This window comes from Dermacentor andersoni, chromosome 1 (genome assembly GCF_023375885.2).
Source record: "Dermacentor andersoni chromosome 1, qqDerAnde1_hic_scaffold, whole genome shotgun sequence".
Lineage (NCBI taxonomy): Eukaryota > Metazoa > Arthropoda > Arachnida > Ixodida > Ixodidae > Dermacentor > Dermacentor andersoni.
This window is the reverse complement of record NC_092814.1, coordinates 43,019,147-43,040,260: the sequence shown is the minus strand read 5'-3', so window position 1 is coordinate 43,040,260 and position 21,114 is coordinate 43,019,147. Positions and strand designations below refer to the sequence as shown.

Here is a 21,114-nt window from a genome sequence, read left to right as displayed (position 1 = left end):
AACACCACACTGGGCCAACTTCCCATTTCTGTGCAGACATAAAAGTTGCAAGTGCAATTCGGACTCAGGAATGCATCTTTCCAGTGACAGCGAAGTGAGACTGCGCATCACAACAATGGTAAACTTTGAAAGGACCCAGCAATCTCAATTTTAATGTTGCTTAGTCGGCGCAGCATCTTTGATACAAAGCCCTGTATAAAAGTAATTACATCAATGAAAAGCTTCCATGAGCTTGCCCCCCCCCCACTAAACTAATACAATGGAGCCCCTCTACAACGAAGTGACCTGTATAATGAATGATTTCGGAGGCCCCAAGCACTACATTATAAAGCTGTTCGACTGTACTCGTGACACATTTCCTTTCTAAAATGAGCACGTTTGCCAGACAAATTTTTAGATGGTAAAAATTTTGCAACAGGGCCATGCAGAATCGCATTTCACCAAAGAAAACACATCTTCAGATCCATGTGCAATGAATGCACAAGGGAGAATCAAAGAGACTTCGCCCATTTTTTTTTAAAGCCAAATGAAGGCCGTAAATGTGAAGCCAACATATCCATTCCCAGCGGTGGACCTTCCTTGGACCGTCCCGGCCTTATCTGCCGGTAGCTCTGCGGCACGGCGCTGCTGTCAGTTGTTGAAGATGGCAGCTGTGCTTCCCACGTCCGCGCCTTACGAGCAAGGACGTGCAATTTGTTTTCTATGGAGCAAGAGATGAATGCCCATTGAAATCTACAGGGAAATGCAGCCCATGTATGGGGAAAGGTGTCTCGCTGCGAGAAGTGTGAGGTGGTGGTGTTGCGAGTTCGCAAAAGGCTGTGAGGACTTGCATGACAATGAGCGTTCAGGGAGGCAAGCACCGCAGTTCTACCAGAGGGGCATCTCAAATTTAGTGCTGCGATGGGACAAATGGTCTGAACTGGTATGAGGACTACGTGGGAAAATAGCACAAGGTACGTAGAATAGTACGTATATTTGTAATTACCTGTATGTACCTCATTTTGGCTAATAAAATATAGAGGCAAAGACTTTCTGATTCGCCCTCGTATCAAATTAGAAACACTACTACACATGCTCTGGATCTTTGTACAAATATTCAACTCTTGGCTAGACGTGCACACTGAGGTCATAAACTTCAACAAAATTGCCACATGGTGTAGATGTGTTAACAATGATAGCTTTGAAGCGTCATATATATATATATAGTCCAGACGCCTGCGCAAGAAAGGATGTCTGCCACCATGGTTTGTGGGTGGTGGCACTGGCTAACACACCCAGGGTTAGTTCTCCTAGTAACACATAAATAACCCAGAAAGTGGATGGGAAAACAGCACTGCGGTAGCTCAAGTGGTAGAGCATCGCACACATAATGTGAAGATGTGGGATTGTTCCCCACCTGTGGTAAGTTGTCTTTTCATCCACTTTCATTTCCACTAATTTATGATTGCATGATTTGGCACTTTAATGTTATCACTGATTCTTTCTATTGTGTGTGGTCTCGCCGAACTTGGTGCAATCAGATTGCATGCGCGACACGAATTGTGTAGTGCTTTGTGGAAAGCACGCGGGCACCAGTGATTACGCTGGAACGTTCGACGAGTCATATGTATACATATAAAATCTGATGCGCTTGACCCGCAGATCAGATTTGCGACGATCGCGGAATTTGCTCGCCGCTATCGTTGTGCCCGAGTGTCACTCGCTTTTGCGGGCGCAGGTTCGCCCAATAAAGTTCGTTTCGTTATTAACAGTTTTGCTACTATGTTTGTCACCGTCACTACAACGTGTATATATATATGTATATATATATTCCAAATAAATGGTCAATGAAGTTTAAAGAAATCGCACTTAACAGTGTTGACAGAAACAACGTTACTTCATAAAAATGCAACACAGCACAGTGCACTTACCCAGATTCCAAGGGTAATCCTTCGATTGCGCACGGCGATCTGCTTTGCACCATAAGCAGCGCCTATTGTCTGAAAAATTCAAAACGTGTATTTAGCTACAGTATTCGGTCTGCGTGCCACCACTGTGCCCCACTAAAATCTATTCACTTACATTCTGATACGGGGTAGATGCATCGAAACGGTCGTAGAGGTAGCGTTCGACTAGGCTGGTCTTGCCACCGTATTCTTTGCCTAGAAGAACCACTTTCAGATCCACATGACTCATGGCTATGGTACTTTGGTTGGAGAGCCACCTGTAACACACTGTCAGCTCAGCAAAGGTTCTCCTTCATACAAGAGCGCATGATGTCGCAATCTGCTGAACGAAAAATAAAAGAGAAAGCAAGCGTACCTGACATAAAGGTGTGGCCGAGCTAGTTTTCACTGATGGCAACTTAGCTTGGCTGCATGTCAGACAAGTCAACCAAACAAACGCGCACTTACGAAACTTGTGTAGTGAAATAAAGAACAGACAGAAAACGTCGACAGGTGTCAAATACGGTTCTGATGCTTCGATGAACGAAAACAATGGTTTGCACACACGAGCGACGGCACCTATTTCATCTCTGTCCAAGATATCAGTTGTCACTCTGAATCCCTCTCAGTTTACATGCCCGCAAGTCCGGCCGCGACCAAAAACTTACTTGTGAAACTTATGGTTATGTGGTAACCCCCAGGATACATCGGTTCACAAGAAATGACGGGAGGTGAAACATCTCTGCATCCAGACGCAACTCCTTCAAGAAAAACGTTATTTTAATTATCCCTGCTACAGTTCGCGTCCGTTTCCAAAACTTCGCCGCTATTTCTGTGCGGAACACCTCGATTACGCGAAGAAACGCTACAGACGTTCCTTGCAGCTGCAGCTCCAGCTGCGGATGGCTCTTTTGCGCTTGCAAACAAAATAAGTTATCATCATCAAACTTACTGGCTTAATTTCGATTTCGTCTTGGCTTTATGGCTTCAATGCTTCAGTCGATTTGGATTCGGTGACGGCGGGTAAAGTATCTTACGCCGTGGATGAACTAAACCAAATGGACCGTGTTTTCGCGTCCCAGTTTTAGTAGTGCTTCTGGTGCAGCTTGTAAATTGTGTTCAAAGTTAACTTTCATGCTTTAGTGCGCATTTCGTCGAGGGGTTCAGAGATGTCAGTCTGCTGGTACTATATGCAAGGGAGGTGCCGCTATGGCGATCGCTGCCGTAACGCGCATCCTTCTTTGGAATATGACTACGACGACGAATACGAGGAACCACGTAAGGGTTTTTATGTTTGACTGCGCGTTTTCGTTGTAGAAGTGTATTACAAATAGATTGTCTTGTCGCGCAGTACGTCACTACTGTATTTATTTCAGATACTTCAAGCGGTGGAAGAGCGGATAACTTCGATTTTAACGCCACTCTTCAAAATGTGCGCCGGCAAGAGCAGGCGAAGCAGTACCGCAGCGAAAGCTTCCAAAGGAGATATGCTGATACTTACCACTCGCCGCAGGCGAATCGGCAGACGCACAGTAGCTACTACAGCTACCAACCGCAGCAACAAAATAGGTTTCAAGCCCTTCGCGACACCGAAAGAAACTCCAGTCGGTACTCGGACAGTAGTTATTACAGTTACCAGCCGCAGCAACAAAATCGGTTTCAAGCCCTTCGCGAGACCGAAAGAAACACTCATCGGTACTCGGATAGTAGCCATTACAGTCAGCAGCAGCAGCAACAGCAACAAAACCGGTTTCAGTTGGTTCGGAACACCGAAAGAAATGACCGCAGTCGGAAGGCTCCAGCAGTGGAGTTCGACTTCAATAAAGCACTCCAGGAGGTGACCAAAGCCGAAGAACGTAAGAATCCAAGTGAACTGTCCAGGTAAGGAAAGCGCTGCTGAATTTAATTTCTCGGTGCTTCGTGTGGATAAAGAAATGTGATTTAAACTAGTTGGCATCTGTCTTCTAAATAAACGAAGGCTAGAACGCAGGAATATGCAAACTCCCAACTGATCTCGATTTGAGTGTTGCAGCAGTATATATAAATTGACAAGATCCCCACTGGTGTGCTTGATTTGCCAATATATTTAATGCACATGGCCAGTGCGCTAGGAGAAACTATTGAAAAACTAAACAGCCATCGGGAAAAAACTCGCTTGGCGTTATTAGAGTTCATAGTATCAATAAAGTTGTCTCTCTGTATTTCTGCTATAAGACACCCATGGGTCGACATCTCAGTCATGAGTACAATGACTCATACTTCACACTCATTTTACAGGCATGAGATAGAGTGTTAGTGAGTAATTAAGGGTGAGTATGTACAGAAATGAGTGTCGTTCAACGTGAGCGTGCACTAACGTATGTATGTGAGTGAGTGCTGGTGAATAGGAGTAGATGCATGTATGAGCATTTGTGGGTGCCGGTAAGTGTGAGTGCAAGCTACTGTTGGTGTTGGTGAGCATGAATAGGAGTGTGAGTGCGAGTAACTACATGGCCCACACAAATATTAAATATTGGTTAATGAGTATGAGTGAGTATCCACTTATCCTGGCAACCTATGAAAACATCTTGATAATTTAACTTGTCCTGCCACTTTCTCATTTTACGCAGGGGCGTGGCTCTTGCATCCATATTGCTGAAGTGCTCAAATAAAGCTTGTGTGAGAATTTGGCACATAAGATCGCTTCATTTTAGTGCCATTGCATTTACGTAAACCATTGTGTATCTTTTGGTACATTTTTATTCACCCAAAGTCTCGGCTTCTGTTAAGCTTTTGTGTATAGTCGACCACAAAAGTTTATGGACTGCACAATCGGAGAAAATAATAAATTTATGAGCAGTTTGGCGACCATAGTCAATAAAACCCCACAACACCTTGTTATTCCTATGCACAACTACAGTCTAAAAATCCAGATAACGGGCTGCATGTCGAGGCTGCTGAGATTTTCAGCTTTCCTTTTTTTTTTTCTTCAGATCCTGCGATCTGTAAGCTTTTGTGGCTGACTAGATTTGTCTTGTGTGTACCTAATTTACTCTACTCAAGATACTGTATTTCTGTATTTTTAATACTTCTGTGGGTATTTTAGTATTTCAGAAATACTTTCGTAAAGTGTTTACTACAGTAACTTAAGTACTTATTAGTGGCATTTTGTACTCTTTATTTAAAATACACTTCAACCAAAATTGACTGGTTGCAGATGCAGGAATGCATTGCTTTGCTACTTTATTCGTGGCGTGTTCAGGCATTTTAGGAACTATCACTGTGATGTCATTGTGCACCTATTGTCTGAAAGGTTTCACAAATTGGTACACGAAAAGCAGGCACACTGCTCTTTATGATGGCTGCTTGCGAACGTGTTGGCATGACCGTGTTTTGGGCAAAGCAGCAAGATTTGCTCTGCAGCCAACTTCCTCTGCACTAAACAAAACACATGGCGAGAACTTTCCTTCCATAACTCGCCAGCATACATAAGAAAGTGCAGCTGCACAGCAACTGCACTCCTAATTTGATTATGACAGTGGGACCACAATGCGACATTGGTATTGCATTACTCCTCCCTTTCAGCATTTTTTTTTTCTAAACCACAATGCTGCTATGCTGAAGAGTGGCTTTCAGTATCGCCAGCTATATCTTCAAAAAGAAGGCAGGCTGTCTTACGCAAACTTTTAATAGCAGCTCTTTCTGAGGGCGAGCAAATGTTTTTGTAATTTGACCCTTTGCTTTCTTTGACAAAGTAAACGGCGTAAACATTATTTTGTTTGTGCAGTATGTTGCATTTTGACACTATCTTAAAGTAATTAAATACTTTTGTCTATGTTTTGTACTCTGCTCAGATACTTTAGCAATTTGGGTATTTAGTACTCTATTGAGTACATTTTTTGCTCAGAATTTAGTATTTTATCTTGATAGTAGTGCACGAGCGTAGACTGGCCGGCCGGTCAGTGCCTTCTAACAGCGCGAAGCGACAAGATAAGCAAGAGTAGCACATGTGCATTGAGTTCACTGGAAGTGCAAGTTTCGTCTGCTAGGCTCTTTCCACCAGCATGACACAGCCCCTGACATGATTAACTTTGCGCAAGCTCCCAGACTTATTGGAGATAACAGCTTTCAGTGAACTTGGTGTGCATGTGCTGCTACTCTTGCTGATCTTATCACTTGACTAACTGTAACAGCCAGTCGCCATTCATGCGGTACTGTTGAAGAATCTGTCGACTGTACATATCTGGTACATACAGCACTACCTCCTGGGATGCAGCTTGTTAGTTTTCTTATCATATTTTTTTTTCCAGTGATGAAGCTGCTGTTGTATCAGACATGAAACAGTGGCAGGCAAGTGGGCAGTGGCTGTTCACATGCTATGGGCCATTTGGAAATTCAGCATCGTACCCTGGATTTTGTGATGTTTCAATGGAAGAGTTGCGGCTTGACTTCTATAATGCATTTCAAGCAGGAGCAGTTGGTGACTATGTAAGTGAAAGCTTATTGATTGCTAGACTTGTTTAACGCATTTAAAGCAGGAGCACTCGGGGACTATACATGAAAGCACATTTTCCACAGTATTCTTCCTTTAAAATATGTCCCGCATTTTTTCAGTCCAATCACGTGAAACAAGCTGCTACAAATGTGCAGCAGAATATTCAACACTTGCTGTTAATGCCTCCAGATGTAAGGACCTGCTTGGTAAGTGCTGTACCCATTGCATCCTAAAATGACCTGTGCTCTAGATTTTCATCGGCCTAATTAAGCCCACTGCAAAGTGCAGGCCTCTTCAACAGAGGAAAGTTCATTTAGCCCTTTGATGCATGAACCGAACATATTTTATGACCATAAATTTTATAATGTCATCTTCTCTGCTGCCTTTGCATTTTTCTTCCCTTCACAGCCATCCTATCACCCTGATAAAGCACTCATTAACTGCATTACATGACCTGCTAAATTCCACTTCCTTTTAATCTCAAATAAAATATTATCTACTTGCATTTGATCCCAGATTAGTTTGATTTCTAATTCTTAACATTACACCTGTAATTTTCTTTTCTATCGCTTGTTGTGCACTCCTTAGTGGCCTCTCAATTTTCTCAGGCTCTAAGTTGTGGGCCGGTAAGTTAGTACTGGTGCAATGCAACATCTATACTATACCTCCAAAATTGTATTTTTAATGAGAAAGCTTTACAAATTGCACACATGTTGCTTTTATTTATGCTTTATGGTCCTTGGTAGACATAAGGTGTGCAAACAGTTTCACTCGTCAAGTCCATAACTAAATTCGCAAATAATGTTTAACAATGGAGGACATGGAATTTGCAAAAGGAAGATAGCCAGTATTCAAAACATACCCATTTGCTAGAAATCCTGTGCCTAGCACCACTGTTAAATGTGTCCTCAGAATGAGCAGCTATGTGTATTTGCTGCTTCAGTTAACACTTATTAGCACTGCATTTTTTTAGTGCTGATAAGTATTAACTGGAACAGCAGTGCATATTGCCACAGGTTTTGCTGATATATTTGTCAAAACTCTCACTCGATAAGCTTCGTACTAAGCAGCAATGCCTAGAGCTCCAACTAGCTTCAAGTCTGCGACTGCAATACATGCCCTAAAATAATTGAAAAGTTTACGTGCAAATCTTTAATTACTTGGCTGATGGTTGCTGCCGTCTGCATGGCATAATGTCCACCAAAAAGCATAAAGCTTCCACAAAAGCAGCATTTGCATAGCCCATGTTTTTATTAAACTCTGGCAAGGTATAACTTTGGAAGACTCGGCGCACTTTTCAACGATATTAGTGAGCTGTCGTTCAAAGCTTGAGAGAGCTAAATGTGCTCTCTTTTTATTCTTCTTCAGACTTCCTTCTCACAACTTTGGTCTCGCATAAACACTATGTAAATGTGCTCATCACTGCTACAGGAGGCTGGCTACCAATCATAAGCTCTTGTTTCCTTGACAGGCTATTGTACATTACCTTAGTTTTTGGCACAGTAGTCTTGAAACTTATACCTAAACTTTGATGGTGCTAGTCCTCTGTAATTTGATGCAAGTAGTTTCCAAACTTTAAACAACACACTGGCCACCTATCAACTGCACATTTCTGACTCTCAGTAATTCGATTAGTGACATGAACATGTTATGCCATTAAATATGTTTTCCAAAGACCAGCCTGTTCCATTGATTGATTGTAGTTGGGCATTTCCCCAATGCTATTAGGAATTGCTTCGTGGTGCAAAATTTCTGCAGTGTAAAGCACTGAAGTGCAGAAAAAAGAACAAGAATGGACGAAGGAAGAAGGATTGCAAGAGGACAACACGAACACTCATATCCTCTTGCAATCCTTCCTTCGTCCTTTCTTCTTTTCTTTTCTTTTTGCGCTGCAGGAATTTTGCGTCATGGACCTAAACCAACTCACCCACATCGCTATTCTTATTTAGGAATTGCTTATTGAACATCTTGTACTGTACAGACAGTAAGCTGATAGGTCCGATTTTTTTGTAACATTCATCAATGTCTAGTATTTCTGAGGTTATGAGGCACTGAATGAACCCCAGGTGGTCGAAATTAATCCGAAGCCCCCCCACTGTGAATTTTTTTTTGAGAATGCGAGTTGCTTTAAGACATTAAAACCCCACAATTTAGATTGCGAAGCATTGTGCATAAATGTTTGTAAGCTTCTCAAGCACAATATTCCTGCTATTCTTCAATGTCCACTTTTATTCAATCGTCTTTCCCCCCAGAACGTTGCTTGCAAATCCTTTGTAACTTCATTCTTTGTTACCTCGTTGACTTCCATGTCATCACTGCAACTTCTGTATCTGAAGGCTATTCCAGCTGGCCTTAGACATACTAGTTTATGTACAGGATAGCTATTTCTACATAATTTCTTTTGTTGCATCTGAATAACCTTCCTGCCTTTCCTCGCTTCTCTTTCTATTGTAATTATAATAATACAGTCGCCTTCCGTTAATTCGATCCTGACAGGACCGTCGAAACTGGTAGAATTTTTCGGCGGGTGGAATTAAACAAGAGGCGGAAAAAAACACCGACACACGCCGTTGATCCACTAGGCAGTGTTTGACTTTAAAGTTAGCTGCGCCGCAATACAAGCTTGAGTGCGAGGAATTATATCATGCGGGTGAATGTGCCACTATTACGGAGCATAGCACATGTTGTTCCTTCATTTACACACCCACATGAACTATCTTCGGTCACAGTACGAGTACCGAGACTGTTTACTGGCAGGCCTTAAGACTTTTAGATAGACCCCCGCTCTTTTTTTGGCTCTAAGTGATCTCTCGACTTTCGGAGTTATTTCATCTTATTGCCTTTCTTTTCGCTAGCTTTCCCAAAACACGGATGTTTTCTTTTTTTCCTCTTCTCGGTGCGCGCACGCGCGTGTAATTAAGGAACTAGGCACCGTTAACGGTCTCATATACGAGGCACGCATCGCGGGCAAGACGATGACTCAAATCGCCACAGCAACGTCAGAAACAGCTCTGAATGGCTGCCAGTATGCTTAGTAGGCGTCGTGGTGCTCGTACTATGATTGGAGATGGCGCATGCGTGCCTGTGTAATACTAACGCGTACTGTGTCCCGTAACAGTGGCCCTTTTCTAGGCTTGGTACGCTTCACCGCATAACATGGCTGTATTGCGGCGAAGCTGATCCGTCAAGTTCGAATTATCCGGTGAAGGCCAATTTCGAGATCGAAATAACAGAAGTTTGGGCCCGTATAAACGTACGGGTGCCGGCCGGGGCCTTCGATCAGGATTCAATTCACTGAAAAATGGAATTAACGGATGTCTACTGTACTGTTTATCTGCTTACTGTACTGTACTGCCCATTTTATTTTCGTAGAAAAACCTTCGTAATGATCAAGCCACAGCAGGTCCACCATCTTTTAGTACAGGTAATCCATTTCTTAGTATTTTTTTCTTTCTTTCTGGTGACTGCATGTTCCATATGCATGTAACACAGATGTCAAAACACCAACCACTTATGTGCTTTGCTTGTTTAGAGATGAAGTCAATTTTAAGATATTTTAGGCATCTTTAACTGAAGCGTAATTAATCCATCAATGTTGCACGTCCTAGGTTTTTGACATTGTGAATACTCTGTGCCCCCAAATTCTATGTCCAGGCAAAAGCAGAGCTAGCCACATAGTTACACCAAATTAATGACTTTTTCTGAAAAGTGTCATCAGGTGTATCTAACTTCTGTGTGAAGCAGCAGTAACTTCCTTCAATTGTATTAATGTGTCAACCCCTTACTAAATGTTGCATTGTCTTAATATGTGTTAACCCCTTATCGCATGGTGTATCATTATGGTACACATAGAACAACTCCTGCAAACATAACAGAAAAAAGAAAAATTCAAAAGGTAACATATTTCCCCAGAATCTGTGTCATGTCTAGCATTGAAATACATCGTGACCATAACCATGGAAATGATTTTTGAGTTATTTCTTTCTTGAAAAATGCATGGCAGCAGTTCGTCACACAACTTGCATAATAAATTAGTTATTTGGGCAATTTTAACACTCGAAATTAATGCACAAAAATACCGCAGTGTTTATTTGCTCTTTGTTAACCTACTGTAATGTTTTGAATGAGAAATACTTTCAAGTTGTGTTCTGTGAGGCAAGCATTAATTGCTGTGTCATATATAATACAGCACTCAATTATAAGTTATTTTGTCGAGAACAGCCGAGATTTGTTTGTTCGTGAGAGAACAAATTTGATGGCAAGACATAATGTTTTTACAAGCTTATGCTGCTTGGTAGCATCAGTATTGTTAATATGTCAGAAAATAAAAATGCTACCACTGTTATGATAAACATAGCATGGGAAGTGCTCTGTGCCAAGAGCTAACGGAAACAGCAGCAACAAAGAGCATGTGGAAGAAGAGGTAGGAAGGAGGCTTGTGTGAGTCTCTTAAAGGCTACAATAAGCAAAATTAATTTTAAAAAAGTAAGCGCTCTAAAAGTTCTGGCCTAGATATTAGGGTTACTAATTAGTCAATGAAGGATGATGTCATCAAATTTTAAATAATTTTACTAGATAAAACTGCGAGAAATGTGCTCCATTATTTACCACTAAGTGTCAAGTTTTTTAACTGGCTCAGATATCTTTTTCAAGTTTTCTGCAATTTGAATGCCCTTCTGTTTGGTCATAAAATATCCCTGTAACTATATGGTGTATCATATATGATAAGCAACAAATTTTGCTTATATAATCTCAACTGCATTTCTCTTAAAGGGCCCCTCATCAGGCAAATTTTGGTTATAAGCTGGAAGTTGTTACGTGTCCTCTAGGGAGCGTACTGCCGCAAAAATTTTTCAAATCAGCTCATTAATAGCCGAGATTGAAATATTTCAGTGCCGCGAATCCAGGATTTCAGCAGGCGCACTCCACTGTCAAGTAAGACGCTCTATCCACCCGCCCCGTCTAGCCTACGCAAGCGAGAGTTGTTCCCCGCGTTCTCCCATACCAGGCCTCGAGGATCGCTTGACGCATACATCAAAAGCCCCGCCTTCTTTTTTTTTTTCCCCTCGGGGGAGGGGGGGGGGGGGGAGCTACGCACTTCTGCCAACGGTGTCGCGTGCGAGCTGTTGTCTCGTTCGCACAGCACACGATTTTGCATGCTGTGCACAAGGAAACATGACTAGTGGTATAATTCAGTGCTACACAAAGACTGAGGCAAAACAAGCAGATCGCAGAGCATGATCACGCGCTGGAACATGGTAGAAAATGGCATAGTTTCGGTGTCTGCGCGCACAACTGCACGACGTGGGAACAAGTAGACGAAACGGAAGTACATCTCCATTGCTGTGGTGCGAAGTAAAACAAAAACGTGCAGACATTCAGTTTGTGTGTTTTATTATTTCTCTAAGCTTTAATTTGTCTGTTGAAGCAACATACTACACAAATAACAGATGTTGTCTTAAATAATTCTCGAAGTCACGTGGCACCACCAGCGACGTCACACTGCGGACACGACTACGTAGGCGCAGGGGCACGACTATGTCACTGTCCGGCTTGGAGCACAGCAGCCATGAGGAAAAGGAAAAACGGCGTTCAGTTTGAAATTTCGGATCTTTCCGCGGCGTGTAGCAATGTAATACTTCGCAGACACGATCGTTATCGCACAATGTATGCTCTGCGCTTGTCAGCTCAGAATGGCCAGGCCTGGTGAGGGGCCCTTTAGGGAATTGATGTTCGTTTGTAAATATCTGTTCTAGAAGGGGTTCATACTTCCAAACACAGCTTGCCATATGTTGCCATTATCAATACTCGACTGCTGTGTTTGCTGGCTAGCACACAGAGACTAGCCTCGGTAGATTAGTAGTTATGGTATTGCGCTACTGAGCTCAAGGTTGCATGTTCGATCTCAGCTGCGGCTGCCACAATTCGTTGAGGGTGAAATGCAAAAACGCTCATATACTTGTATTTAGGAGCATGATAAAGAACCCCAGGAGGTTAATCCAGAGTTGCCCACAACAGTGTGCCTCATAATCATATAGTTCTGGCTCATAAAACCCCAGAACTTCTATTTTTTATTATTTTTGTAGCACAAAAAGAAGTAGTGGCACAACCTATCTTCATTTCCTTTGTGGCACAAAGAGGGACAAAACATGAGAGCAGCACAGAGGCCAGCATTTGTCCTCTGTGCTTTTCTCTGGTGTTTGTCCCCAGTGGTGCTGCAAGCAAAATTAATCTTAATGAACCCGGCCCAGCTGCCCATCTTTCTACAACCCGACTTCACATACTTGTAGTAGCTTCACTGAACATCAAATGTAGTGTAATAATTTTTACATTGAAATGTGCAAGTGCCTATATATTATCTAGGTGATTGCTGTGCCAGTTTAAGTGTAATGTTTCACAATTTTATAAAGTGAATGTAGTTTCTAATATTAATTTTTTGTGTTGCTTCGATGAAACAATTTCACTTTATCTACCTTCACTGTTGCAGTAATGCAACATTGGACTTACCTGCTGCGTGAGATATTTGAAAACATAATGACATCTTCTGAAAAAGTAGCAATGTTGTAGAAAAAATTAGCTTTACGTGCAAAAAACTTTATAGACTGCTTTTTGCACTGCTGTTTTCAAAAGCTGTTCAGTAAAACCACCTTCAACCTCAGTAATCAACTAAGCGCAATAAATAAAGATGGCTGCATGCTCAGATCAAGTGGTGCATGTTGATGTCTACCATTTTTCTTCAACAATATCAGCCTTGGATGAGATTTTCGGGTTGTGTGGCTATTTATTTTTTTCCCTTAGTGACACTCCATGCATAGCAGTCTAGAGGGTTTAAATCTTAGGAACTAGAAGGCTGTGATGGGTGTTCATTGGTTATGCAAGTTTGCAACTAGCCACTCTTAGGATGCAGAGGCTCTGCAGGAGGATGTAAAGCCATCACATAGTACTGGTATATAATATCATTGTGCACAGAAAACCTGAATATTGAATCAGCCACCTGGAACTACAGGTGAAGTTTTTATAATCAAGCGATATTCAACATGAAAATACCTTCTTTATGTGCGATACTTGTTACAGGCAGACGTACTGATTTCATTAGGGGAAAGAAATGTGGAAGAAACACCTCTGACAGATTAAGAAAGGGTCTCATGCGGATTTGCTAGCCAATTAACAGCTTGCTGTGCTGATATGTGTCACGGAAATGACAATAATTTTCATATATGTGTTTTTCTCTGTCACTAATTCACAACCATACAATGGTTGTCATCACACGGTATTGGCATGTTGGCTTGCTGGCTGCCATCCAGCCATGCCAGGCCGCTAAGCAAAATACGCATGCACGTCAAGAACGTGCCATTTCAAGTTGATTTTGCTCAGTACAGTCGCCAATCGATTTTTCGGACATGGGTGCTGCACACAGACTTAAACTCTGCTACTATGGACTTAAGTTTTGCCTGTGCGTATGATCTTGCACTCAATTGCCAGTGAGGTTTACTGGTATGACATATTAATGACTAGAAAGAACTCATCACATAACGAGGGCCTCGACCCTGGCACCCTTGATGCCTTATTGGCTAGCTTCCTCCTACTAATTTCCTGCTTCTTGTACTATGTGACGCCTGTTGTTGACAGGATGTTCCGCTGCCATTGCCATGAGTGGCACTGGCTGACACTCCCTGGGCTAAGTTTTCTACATGATACACGCAAGAAAGTAGACAGGGGACAGCCACCGCCATAGCTTAAGAGGAAGCTTTAGCTAGGGTGCTCCCATCTAAATACATGTTAAAGGAGAATTCGTTTTTCTCGGCAACCACTGCACTAAATTTGACGAGTTGTTGCATATAAAAAAGAAACTTAAAATCTAGTGACTGTTGGTTTCCAATTTTTTATTTAGAATGTCAATTTTTTATAAATATTGGCAAAAATGGAAAATTTTCAGAAAACGAAACTATGAAGTTTACAACTCTCTAACTGTCAAAAGTGACATCACAATTCTGTGAATTGCATCTGATAGTACATCTAAAGCGGACAAAATTTATGTTACACATGAATCTAAAAAAATTTGAGTAATATGGAAATACAGCTTTTACAGAACCCTTGTACACAACGTAACAAATTCACGTAACATATAAATTGACATATCGAATTTCCTTGTGTGAATGATCTAATGAATGCCGTTTACAGAACCACTGTATCTGTTTTTGATGCAGGGCTATTAATTTATAAACTTCCTGCTTCTATTTTTTTCAAGCTTTCCAATTTTTGAAAATCCTTCTCTTAAAATTCAGGCTTTAAATCGAAATTCTGCTTTCAACAGTCACTAGAATTTAACTTTCTCTTTTAAATGCCGCAAATTTCATTAAATTGGTCCAGCGGTTATCTCAAAAAAGTCTTACTCCTCTTAAGAGGAAGCTTTAGCTGGGGCCCAACTCCAACGCGGCCTATTCAAATACATGGAAAACGCAAAAATGTTTTTCTGAGATAACCCCTGGACTAATTTTAGTGAAATTTGTTGCATTTGAGAGAGAAAGTTAAATTTTAGTGACTGTCGGAAGCGGAATTTCGATTTAGGATGCGAATTTTATTCAAAGAATTTTCAAAAATTTTAAAGTTCGAAAAAGAAATAGAAACACGAAGTTTACAAGTTAATAGCTCTCCATCAAGAACAGATATCGCGGTTCTGTCAACGGCATCCATTAGATTATTCAAAGCGGACAAATTCGATATGTCAATTTATGTATTACGTGAATTTGTTACGTTGGATACAAGGGTATTGCGAGAGCTGCATTTACACATTTCTAAATTTTTTGAGAATCATGTATGGCATATCAGTTTTGTCTGCTTTAGATGTACTATGACATGCAATTCATAGAACTTTGGTGTCATTTTTCATTGCTGAGTTGCGGAGTTATAAGCTTGATAGTTCCGTTTTCTGAAAATTAGCAATTTTTGCCAATTTTTAGTAAAATATTGACGACCTAAATCAGAAATTCAAAACCACCAGTCCCTAGATTTAATGTTTTTCTTTTAAATGCAACAAATCTCGTCAAGTTTCGCGCAGTGGTTGCCAAGAAAAACGAATGATCCTTTTACATGTCTTTAGAAAGTAGCACCCGAGCTAAAGCTTTCTCTTAATGATAGAGCATCACACATGTCATGTAGAGGCTGTGGATACAGCTCCCACCAGGTACACCTCTAATTTGCCTTTTTATAGGTTATTTATACATTTCAATTAAAAGAACTTAATTATCCATATGCTTTTCTTGGCTTCTTGTCGTCATAGCTACTTCTGGCGATATCGAAACATGTGGCAAGCAGGATTGCTTTATTAGGCAGATGGAGCTTGAAATTTTCTAGTGAATATTTTTACATGCATACTTTTTGCAAGAAATTAATTGCTTATCTCAGCCAGTATCTCTGCCTTCCACTTTGCATTATAAACAACTGTTCCAAGTTTAATGGACAGCCACAGCATGGCAAGGGGGCGCTACAGCATCAGTCGTGAACACCACTTACAGCAAAACATTTTAAACGCCCCGGCGTGCAGCACACGGTCCCCCTCCGTTTCGCTGCACTGTGCAAACTTGATTTTCTTTCACATCGGGCTGGATGCGTAAAGGTTATGACGCATGGTTTGCCACACCTGCTTTGTTGCAAAATATGATCTGTATAAAACGCAGACAATTATTTTCATGGTTCATACGTCACTGAAAGCACAGCTCCTGCATCATCACCTTGATGGCATGAAGTGAGTAGGTAAGAAAAAAAAAAAAAAGATATGTGCTGGTACGAGAGACATGCACATCTTCGTTTAGCTTCTTTCAGCCTGAATTATCTTAGCACATTTTGAATGTCTCTAAGGCAAAAGGTGCTCCAATACAGTCACTTTCCACCAAAACATTCCTTAGCATGAAGTCAAGTTTTTTTCTTTCAGCTAATGAAACAACTGAAATTGTGGCCTAATGAAGGCAAGCATGAAGAATTGTGGTTACTTAGTTCTTCAAAAAGGAACCCGTTGTGTAAGCAGGAGACACATTCATTTTAGGAGTCTGCGTAGACTGTGGGTATTTATTGATCTGATGTGCTGTCTGTTGCATTTACATGCCCAACTTTCAGTGTCAGAAGGCTGTGATTTAACTATTCTCACTCTGTTATGTTGAGTTTGTTTTTACGATATTGTATGTGTCAACAGAAAGTCAACACACCATTCACTTTATTTTTCTATGTTATCCTGTCTCTGCATGTGATAAATATCCATAAAACTGTGCTGTTATTTCAGTGCATAGCAGTGTGAAAAGTATTCGGTTATAATAAATTGCGGGATTTATTGCCCAGAAGCTGAAAAGTAGATAAGGGATGCCATAGTGGAGAGGTCTGCATTAATTTTGAATTCCTGGAGTTAACTGTACCCAAAGCATGCTACACAAGCATTTTCGCATTGTGCCTCTATCAGAATGCGGTCGCCATGGCCCGGAATAAAACTCACGACCTTATGCTCAGCAGCACATCTTATCCACATAGCCACCTAGGCGGATTGGGCAAGTAGTGCAAATGTTAAATGAAGGCAACGACTTTGAATACACATCTAGTATATTTTTACTAACCTATCAATACAACTGAGTTTCTGTTAACCTTCTTTTTCTTCTTCATTTCTTTCTAGTTTCATTATTGCTTGTCCTTCAACTGTACCTCCTGTTTTCTTGGAAAAGTAGGTCCCCAGATTTGACACTTCCTCATGCATAAAGATTCTCGACCATTTTTGCTACCACTTGAAGAATCAGCACCTCTTTGCTAATACAACTACCGTATTTACTTGATTCTAACGTTCTCTCAGTTGTAATGCGCATCAGTTCTACGTGACAAAAAAAAAATGGAAAAAAAAGATCGGCCTTGATTGTTACGCGCACCCGTTTGCCGTGACCTAAAAAAGTAAAATCCTTCACAGTACCGTGCACCTCATTCTTTCATACAGGAATACAGCTTTCTCTCATTTGGAAAAACAAAGATTTAGGTACTCCCAATACACTAAACTTGCAATAAATAAAAAAAGTCAGTTTTGCCCGAAAGGCGAAGCATCGATTACGATAGCAAATTAGTAGACAGCTATATGAAAATTATTGGCTGTATAAACTTTTAAAGATTCGCTTGACAAGCAAAATTGACAAGCATGGTGTCACGTGCGCACAAGCAAATATGAACACGTCTCACGCAATGACCGTGGAAACTCTTTATCAAAATGCTGGAGTGGGGAAGTGCGGTAGCAGGAGTGAGCGAATTGACCTTTGTGCGGCCTCTCGCTTAACCGCGCACTAAGCGATGAGAACACAGTGCGGTGCGCCTGGATGCGTAGACTCTGTCTCCATCGCAGATTGCTTTCAAGATAGAGACCGTGCGGCCGCACCGTACATAGCAGCCGCCAGAGTAGAAAGCTCCTCCTGTTTGCGTCATTCCTGCGCACAAGTTTCGGGAACTCCGAACGTCCGTGATGCCGCGCCATTTCTTTCCACCTCCGCACATGTGATCACTTTCCTTTTAATTGCAGCATTGTGATGAACTTGCAATATCTTTGCAGTCGGCACTTCCATGCTGATAGAGCAAATGTGGAAAACGGGAAGACCGGGAAGACGGACGGTGCACTAACCTAAGCGCACATACTACAGCACATGGAGGAAGCTACGGCAGCTAGGCTCGAAGTGCATGTGAGGCGGCCATTTTGAAGTGCCGATGGAGATATGGTAACGCAGATTTAGGGTCGTACTCGATTCTAGCGTGCATGCAATTTTTGGACCCGTTTTATCGGAAAAAAAGTGCGCGTTAGATTCGAGTAAGTGCGGTAAGCAACCTCCTTTTTTTAATATTTCGACTTCTCATCATCATGCTTTATGCTCTCACCTATTCTATTTTGCCATTGTGGGTGGGGGAGAATAATAAACTCTGCAAAGGAAATCAATTTCTTAGCTGTGCGCTTTCATCATCGGCCTTGCCAGTTGCCTCGATAAAGACTAGTCCCGTTGTCAAAATGCTGGCTTGAGCGACACCCCTTGTTCAACCACTGTTGATCACTCCAAGTGAATTAAATAAGTCAACCTTAAAGTTTGATTAACAGTGCAAGAACACCAGAAGGGACGGAAGAGAGAACAGATGTTTTACCAACAGGCCCAATGAAGCTGCCACGTTGAACGCGAACGTGGTGTAGCTAGGGAAGCAAGGAGCGGAAAGGTCAGGCGTGCACGCGCGCCCGTCTGAGTTCTCCTTGCTCCAGTAGGGGAAAGACATGCACTGGCAGAGAAATTTTATGTGGGGTTGTCTGATTTAAGTCATCTGTTCTGAAGTTTATCCATACAACTGCAAGAACAAGTCTGTGTGTTTCTTTGTTGGAACATGCAACCATTTTGCTGGAAACTTAGCTTAAATTGTACTGTACTTTTTAGGAATTGACAGTATTCACTTTTTCGCTGCCTTGACAGCTCCAGCTGGCCTGCTACAAACTTCTGCAGCCTTGACAGCAGCACTTCCCCCTTTCACATCACAACCCCAGTCGCAAGTTTCAACGCAGCAAAGCACGAGGCCAACGAGTACAAAAAGTGCCCAGAAAGTTGCAGAGACTGATTATGTTTACTCACTTGTGGAAAATCTGGCACCTGAGGAAAAAGAACAGTTTTTGGCTGAACATTTCACACCTGGAAAGATACCTCTACGACCGCCACCAAAGGAGTATTGTGGTGTTGCTTAGACAGAAGAAGGCAACATTCTGCTTTGGGCTCAACAGTGTTGGGCTCACAGGCTTAACTACAGGGACTGTGTCGCAGCCAAGAGAAATGCTATGGCATGCCATATCACCACCTAGAGCCGATTCAGTATTGTCCACAAGATATGCAGTGCTAGCTGCCTGGCCTTTTGTACACATGTGAATATAGTTGCCACCTAGGAAGAGCTCTTTCTGAGTTGATAGTTCAGAACATTCTTACAGCCTTGCCTTTTGTACATTTGTACACATGTGAATATAGTTGCTGCCATATAGAAAAAGTTCTTGTCTTGATGCTACAGCATATTTGCTAGCCTTAAGTTATTTTTTAAAACGGGCATTGAAAAAATAAAATTTGCATTAATGAGCATGCCGTAGGCCTGCAAACAAGCATATTAAAAGGCAGGCATTTTCAGAAATTGCTAAGGGAGGAAGAAGCATGCTGTAACACCTTCTATCTCTAACGTGTTTCTGAAGCAGAATGTAAAATTCCCATAAGAATATTTCGGTATTAACATTCAATTAATTGTTATTTGTATTTTGATATATGTAACCAAACATAGTGCATAATTGCCAAGTACCAGCACATCAATAACCAGGGGTAAACATAGAAGAGACATACACAGCACTGTGTATAAATGAATCAGTGTGCAATGCAGATTATCTCATGCAAGCATTCAGCAGGATGCAGTGCAGACAATCCACTTTATTTTTTACCCAATGCTGAGAGGCGTTTGCGTGCCTGCCAGACTTGTGTAATGCATCTGTGCCATTGTGTTGTACAGGTTGACTTGTGTCTGGCTGCATGACCATCAGCCAGACTAGTTATGTACACAAATATCGCCAACTTCTATATACTGTGCATGTCTTCATGCACTGATGTCACTTTTCTGTAGGTACACTGAAACAAATGCGCACCTCTTCGGCATGAGTAAATATGCTGTGCCAATGTCTCTTCAACACCTGTTTGAAGCCCTATGTGACAAATATGCATCCAAGTTGGCATGCTTGAACTGCACAAGTTCCCCAGTAATGTCGCTGTCATTTGTTTTTTCCGTTGCTACTTTCAAGGAAAGCTTATAGTTTACAGTTTATTATTAGTGAACTGTTGCAAAGAGTTGCACATTTGGTTAAATAATTTGTGAACAAAGTGTCATTCATAGCATGCAGGCTGCTACTATTGCTTGTTGCGGTCTGTGTTGCTTTTTGTACAAATTATTTCCACTAAGGACCATATGGATGGTCTTGAGGCACATCTTTTGCCTAGTTTTTTCTATATTTATTGAAAGAAACACATTGCTTTGCAAGCTGTAAAGCCTTAAAAATGGTTTTATTGGAGTTCTTGACCTTGGCACTTGCGTGGTAAATCAAATTTGTGCAAGTTTGCTTGCTGAATAAGCAGTACAGTTAAAATTTGTTACAACTGACAAAAGTGTTGTATGCAGTACAACAGCCTTTATTATAACAGACTTTGACTGTATTATGCACACATTACAAGCCAGAAGCTTCTAGTTATCCATTTGGGTTCTTCCAAGTTTTGTAAAATGCTGTGAAGCTGTACACAGTCACTATATTTGAAGATTTTTTTAGTAGCATTACTTCATGAACTTGTTTTTCTGTTCCGAAAATGAAACTGTGGTTGTGAATAAAATCTGTACAAGCAAGTTACCCACTCTAGAATGTCTAAAGTGTACTCACCTTCGTTTACCCTGTAGAATGTGCTTGCTGCAGCTGCCATGGGACAAGGGCAGAGATGGTACCAGTAAAACACCAATTGTATGTTTAAGTGTTCTGTTATCTGTGACCATGTAACTCGGTTGCTATGGCTTTCATCTGTCTTTCAAAGCAGCAGTTTACTTCTCCATCTGTCTGCCCCATTGCCATTGCTACTAAACCTTGTGCACTGTTATACTTGCACCATGGGCTTGCACTCATCTGCTATTAGCCAAAAAAGCTTTATAAATCATAAGGTG

General features: G+C 41.4%; 2 protein-coding genes across 13 annotated transcripts in view; one reads left to right on the top strand and one right to left on the bottom strand.

Moving 5' to 3' along the window:
* LOC126546165 (ras-related protein Rab-24-like) overlaps positions 1–2,836 on the bottom strand; it is a 37,856-nt gene extending 35,020 nt beyond the window's left edge. For 6 of the 8 annotated variants that reach the window (XM_050194300.3, XM_050194296.3, XM_050194297.3 and 3 more), the window contains exons 1-3: positions 2,302–2,836; positions 2,062–2,203; positions 1,911–1,979 (exon numbers count right to left, since the gene is read on the bottom strand). In XM_050194300.3, coding sequence (XP_050050257.1) covers positions 1,911–1,979; positions 2,062–2,175 — 183 coding nt within the window. In that variant the 5' untranslated portion in view covers positions 2,176–2,203; positions 2,302–2,836. The remainder of the gene's footprint in view (positions 1–1,910; positions 1,980–2,061; positions 2,204–2,301) is intronic. The other 2 variants (XM_055061388.2, XM_055061389.2) reach the window with 2 other exon arrangements.
* A 92-nt stretch (positions 2,837–2,928) lies between these two features.
* On the top strand, positions 2,929–20,809 carry LOC126546163 (uncharacterized). Of its 5 annotated transcripts, XR_008608471.2 has the most exons (8): positions 2,929–3,203; positions 3,302–3,806; positions 6,215–6,392; positions 6,519–6,605; positions 9,772–9,823; positions 17,057–17,104; positions 17,969–18,131; positions 18,864–18,953. XR_008608471.2 is itself a non-coding variant. In XM_055061383.2 (7 exons), exons 1-7 carry the CDS (start codon positions 3,095–3,097, stop codon positions 19,127–19,129), a joined length of 1,245 nt encoding a protein of 414 aa, XP_054917358.1. In that variant the 5' UTR covers positions 2,929–3,094; the 3' UTR covers positions 19,130–20,809. The 5 variants fall into 5 exon arrangements, 4 of the variants coding, with proteins under 4 accessions (XP_054917358.1, XP_054917359.1, XP_050050244.1 ...); XM_055061383.2 differs by lacking the exon at positions 17,969–18,131 and having other exon boundaries at positions 18,864–20,809; XM_055061384.2 differs by having other exon boundaries at positions 17,969–18,907.
* The last annotated feature ends 305 nt before the right edge of the window (positions 20,810–21,114 follow it).

Coding starts and splice junctions, on each gene's coding strand:
- LOC126546163 (XM_055061383.2), top strand. CDS start 3,095: ATGTCAGTCTGCTGGTACTATATGCAAGGGAGGTGCCGCTATGGCGAT. Junction 3,204..3,301: donor CGACGAATACGAGGAACCAC/GTAAGGGTTTTT, acceptor TATTTATTTCAG/ATACTTCAAGCGGTGGAAGA. Junction 6,606..9,771: donor CAGATGTAAGGACCTGCTTG/GTAAGTGCTGTA, acceptor TTATTTTCGTAG/AAAAACCTTCGTAATGATCA.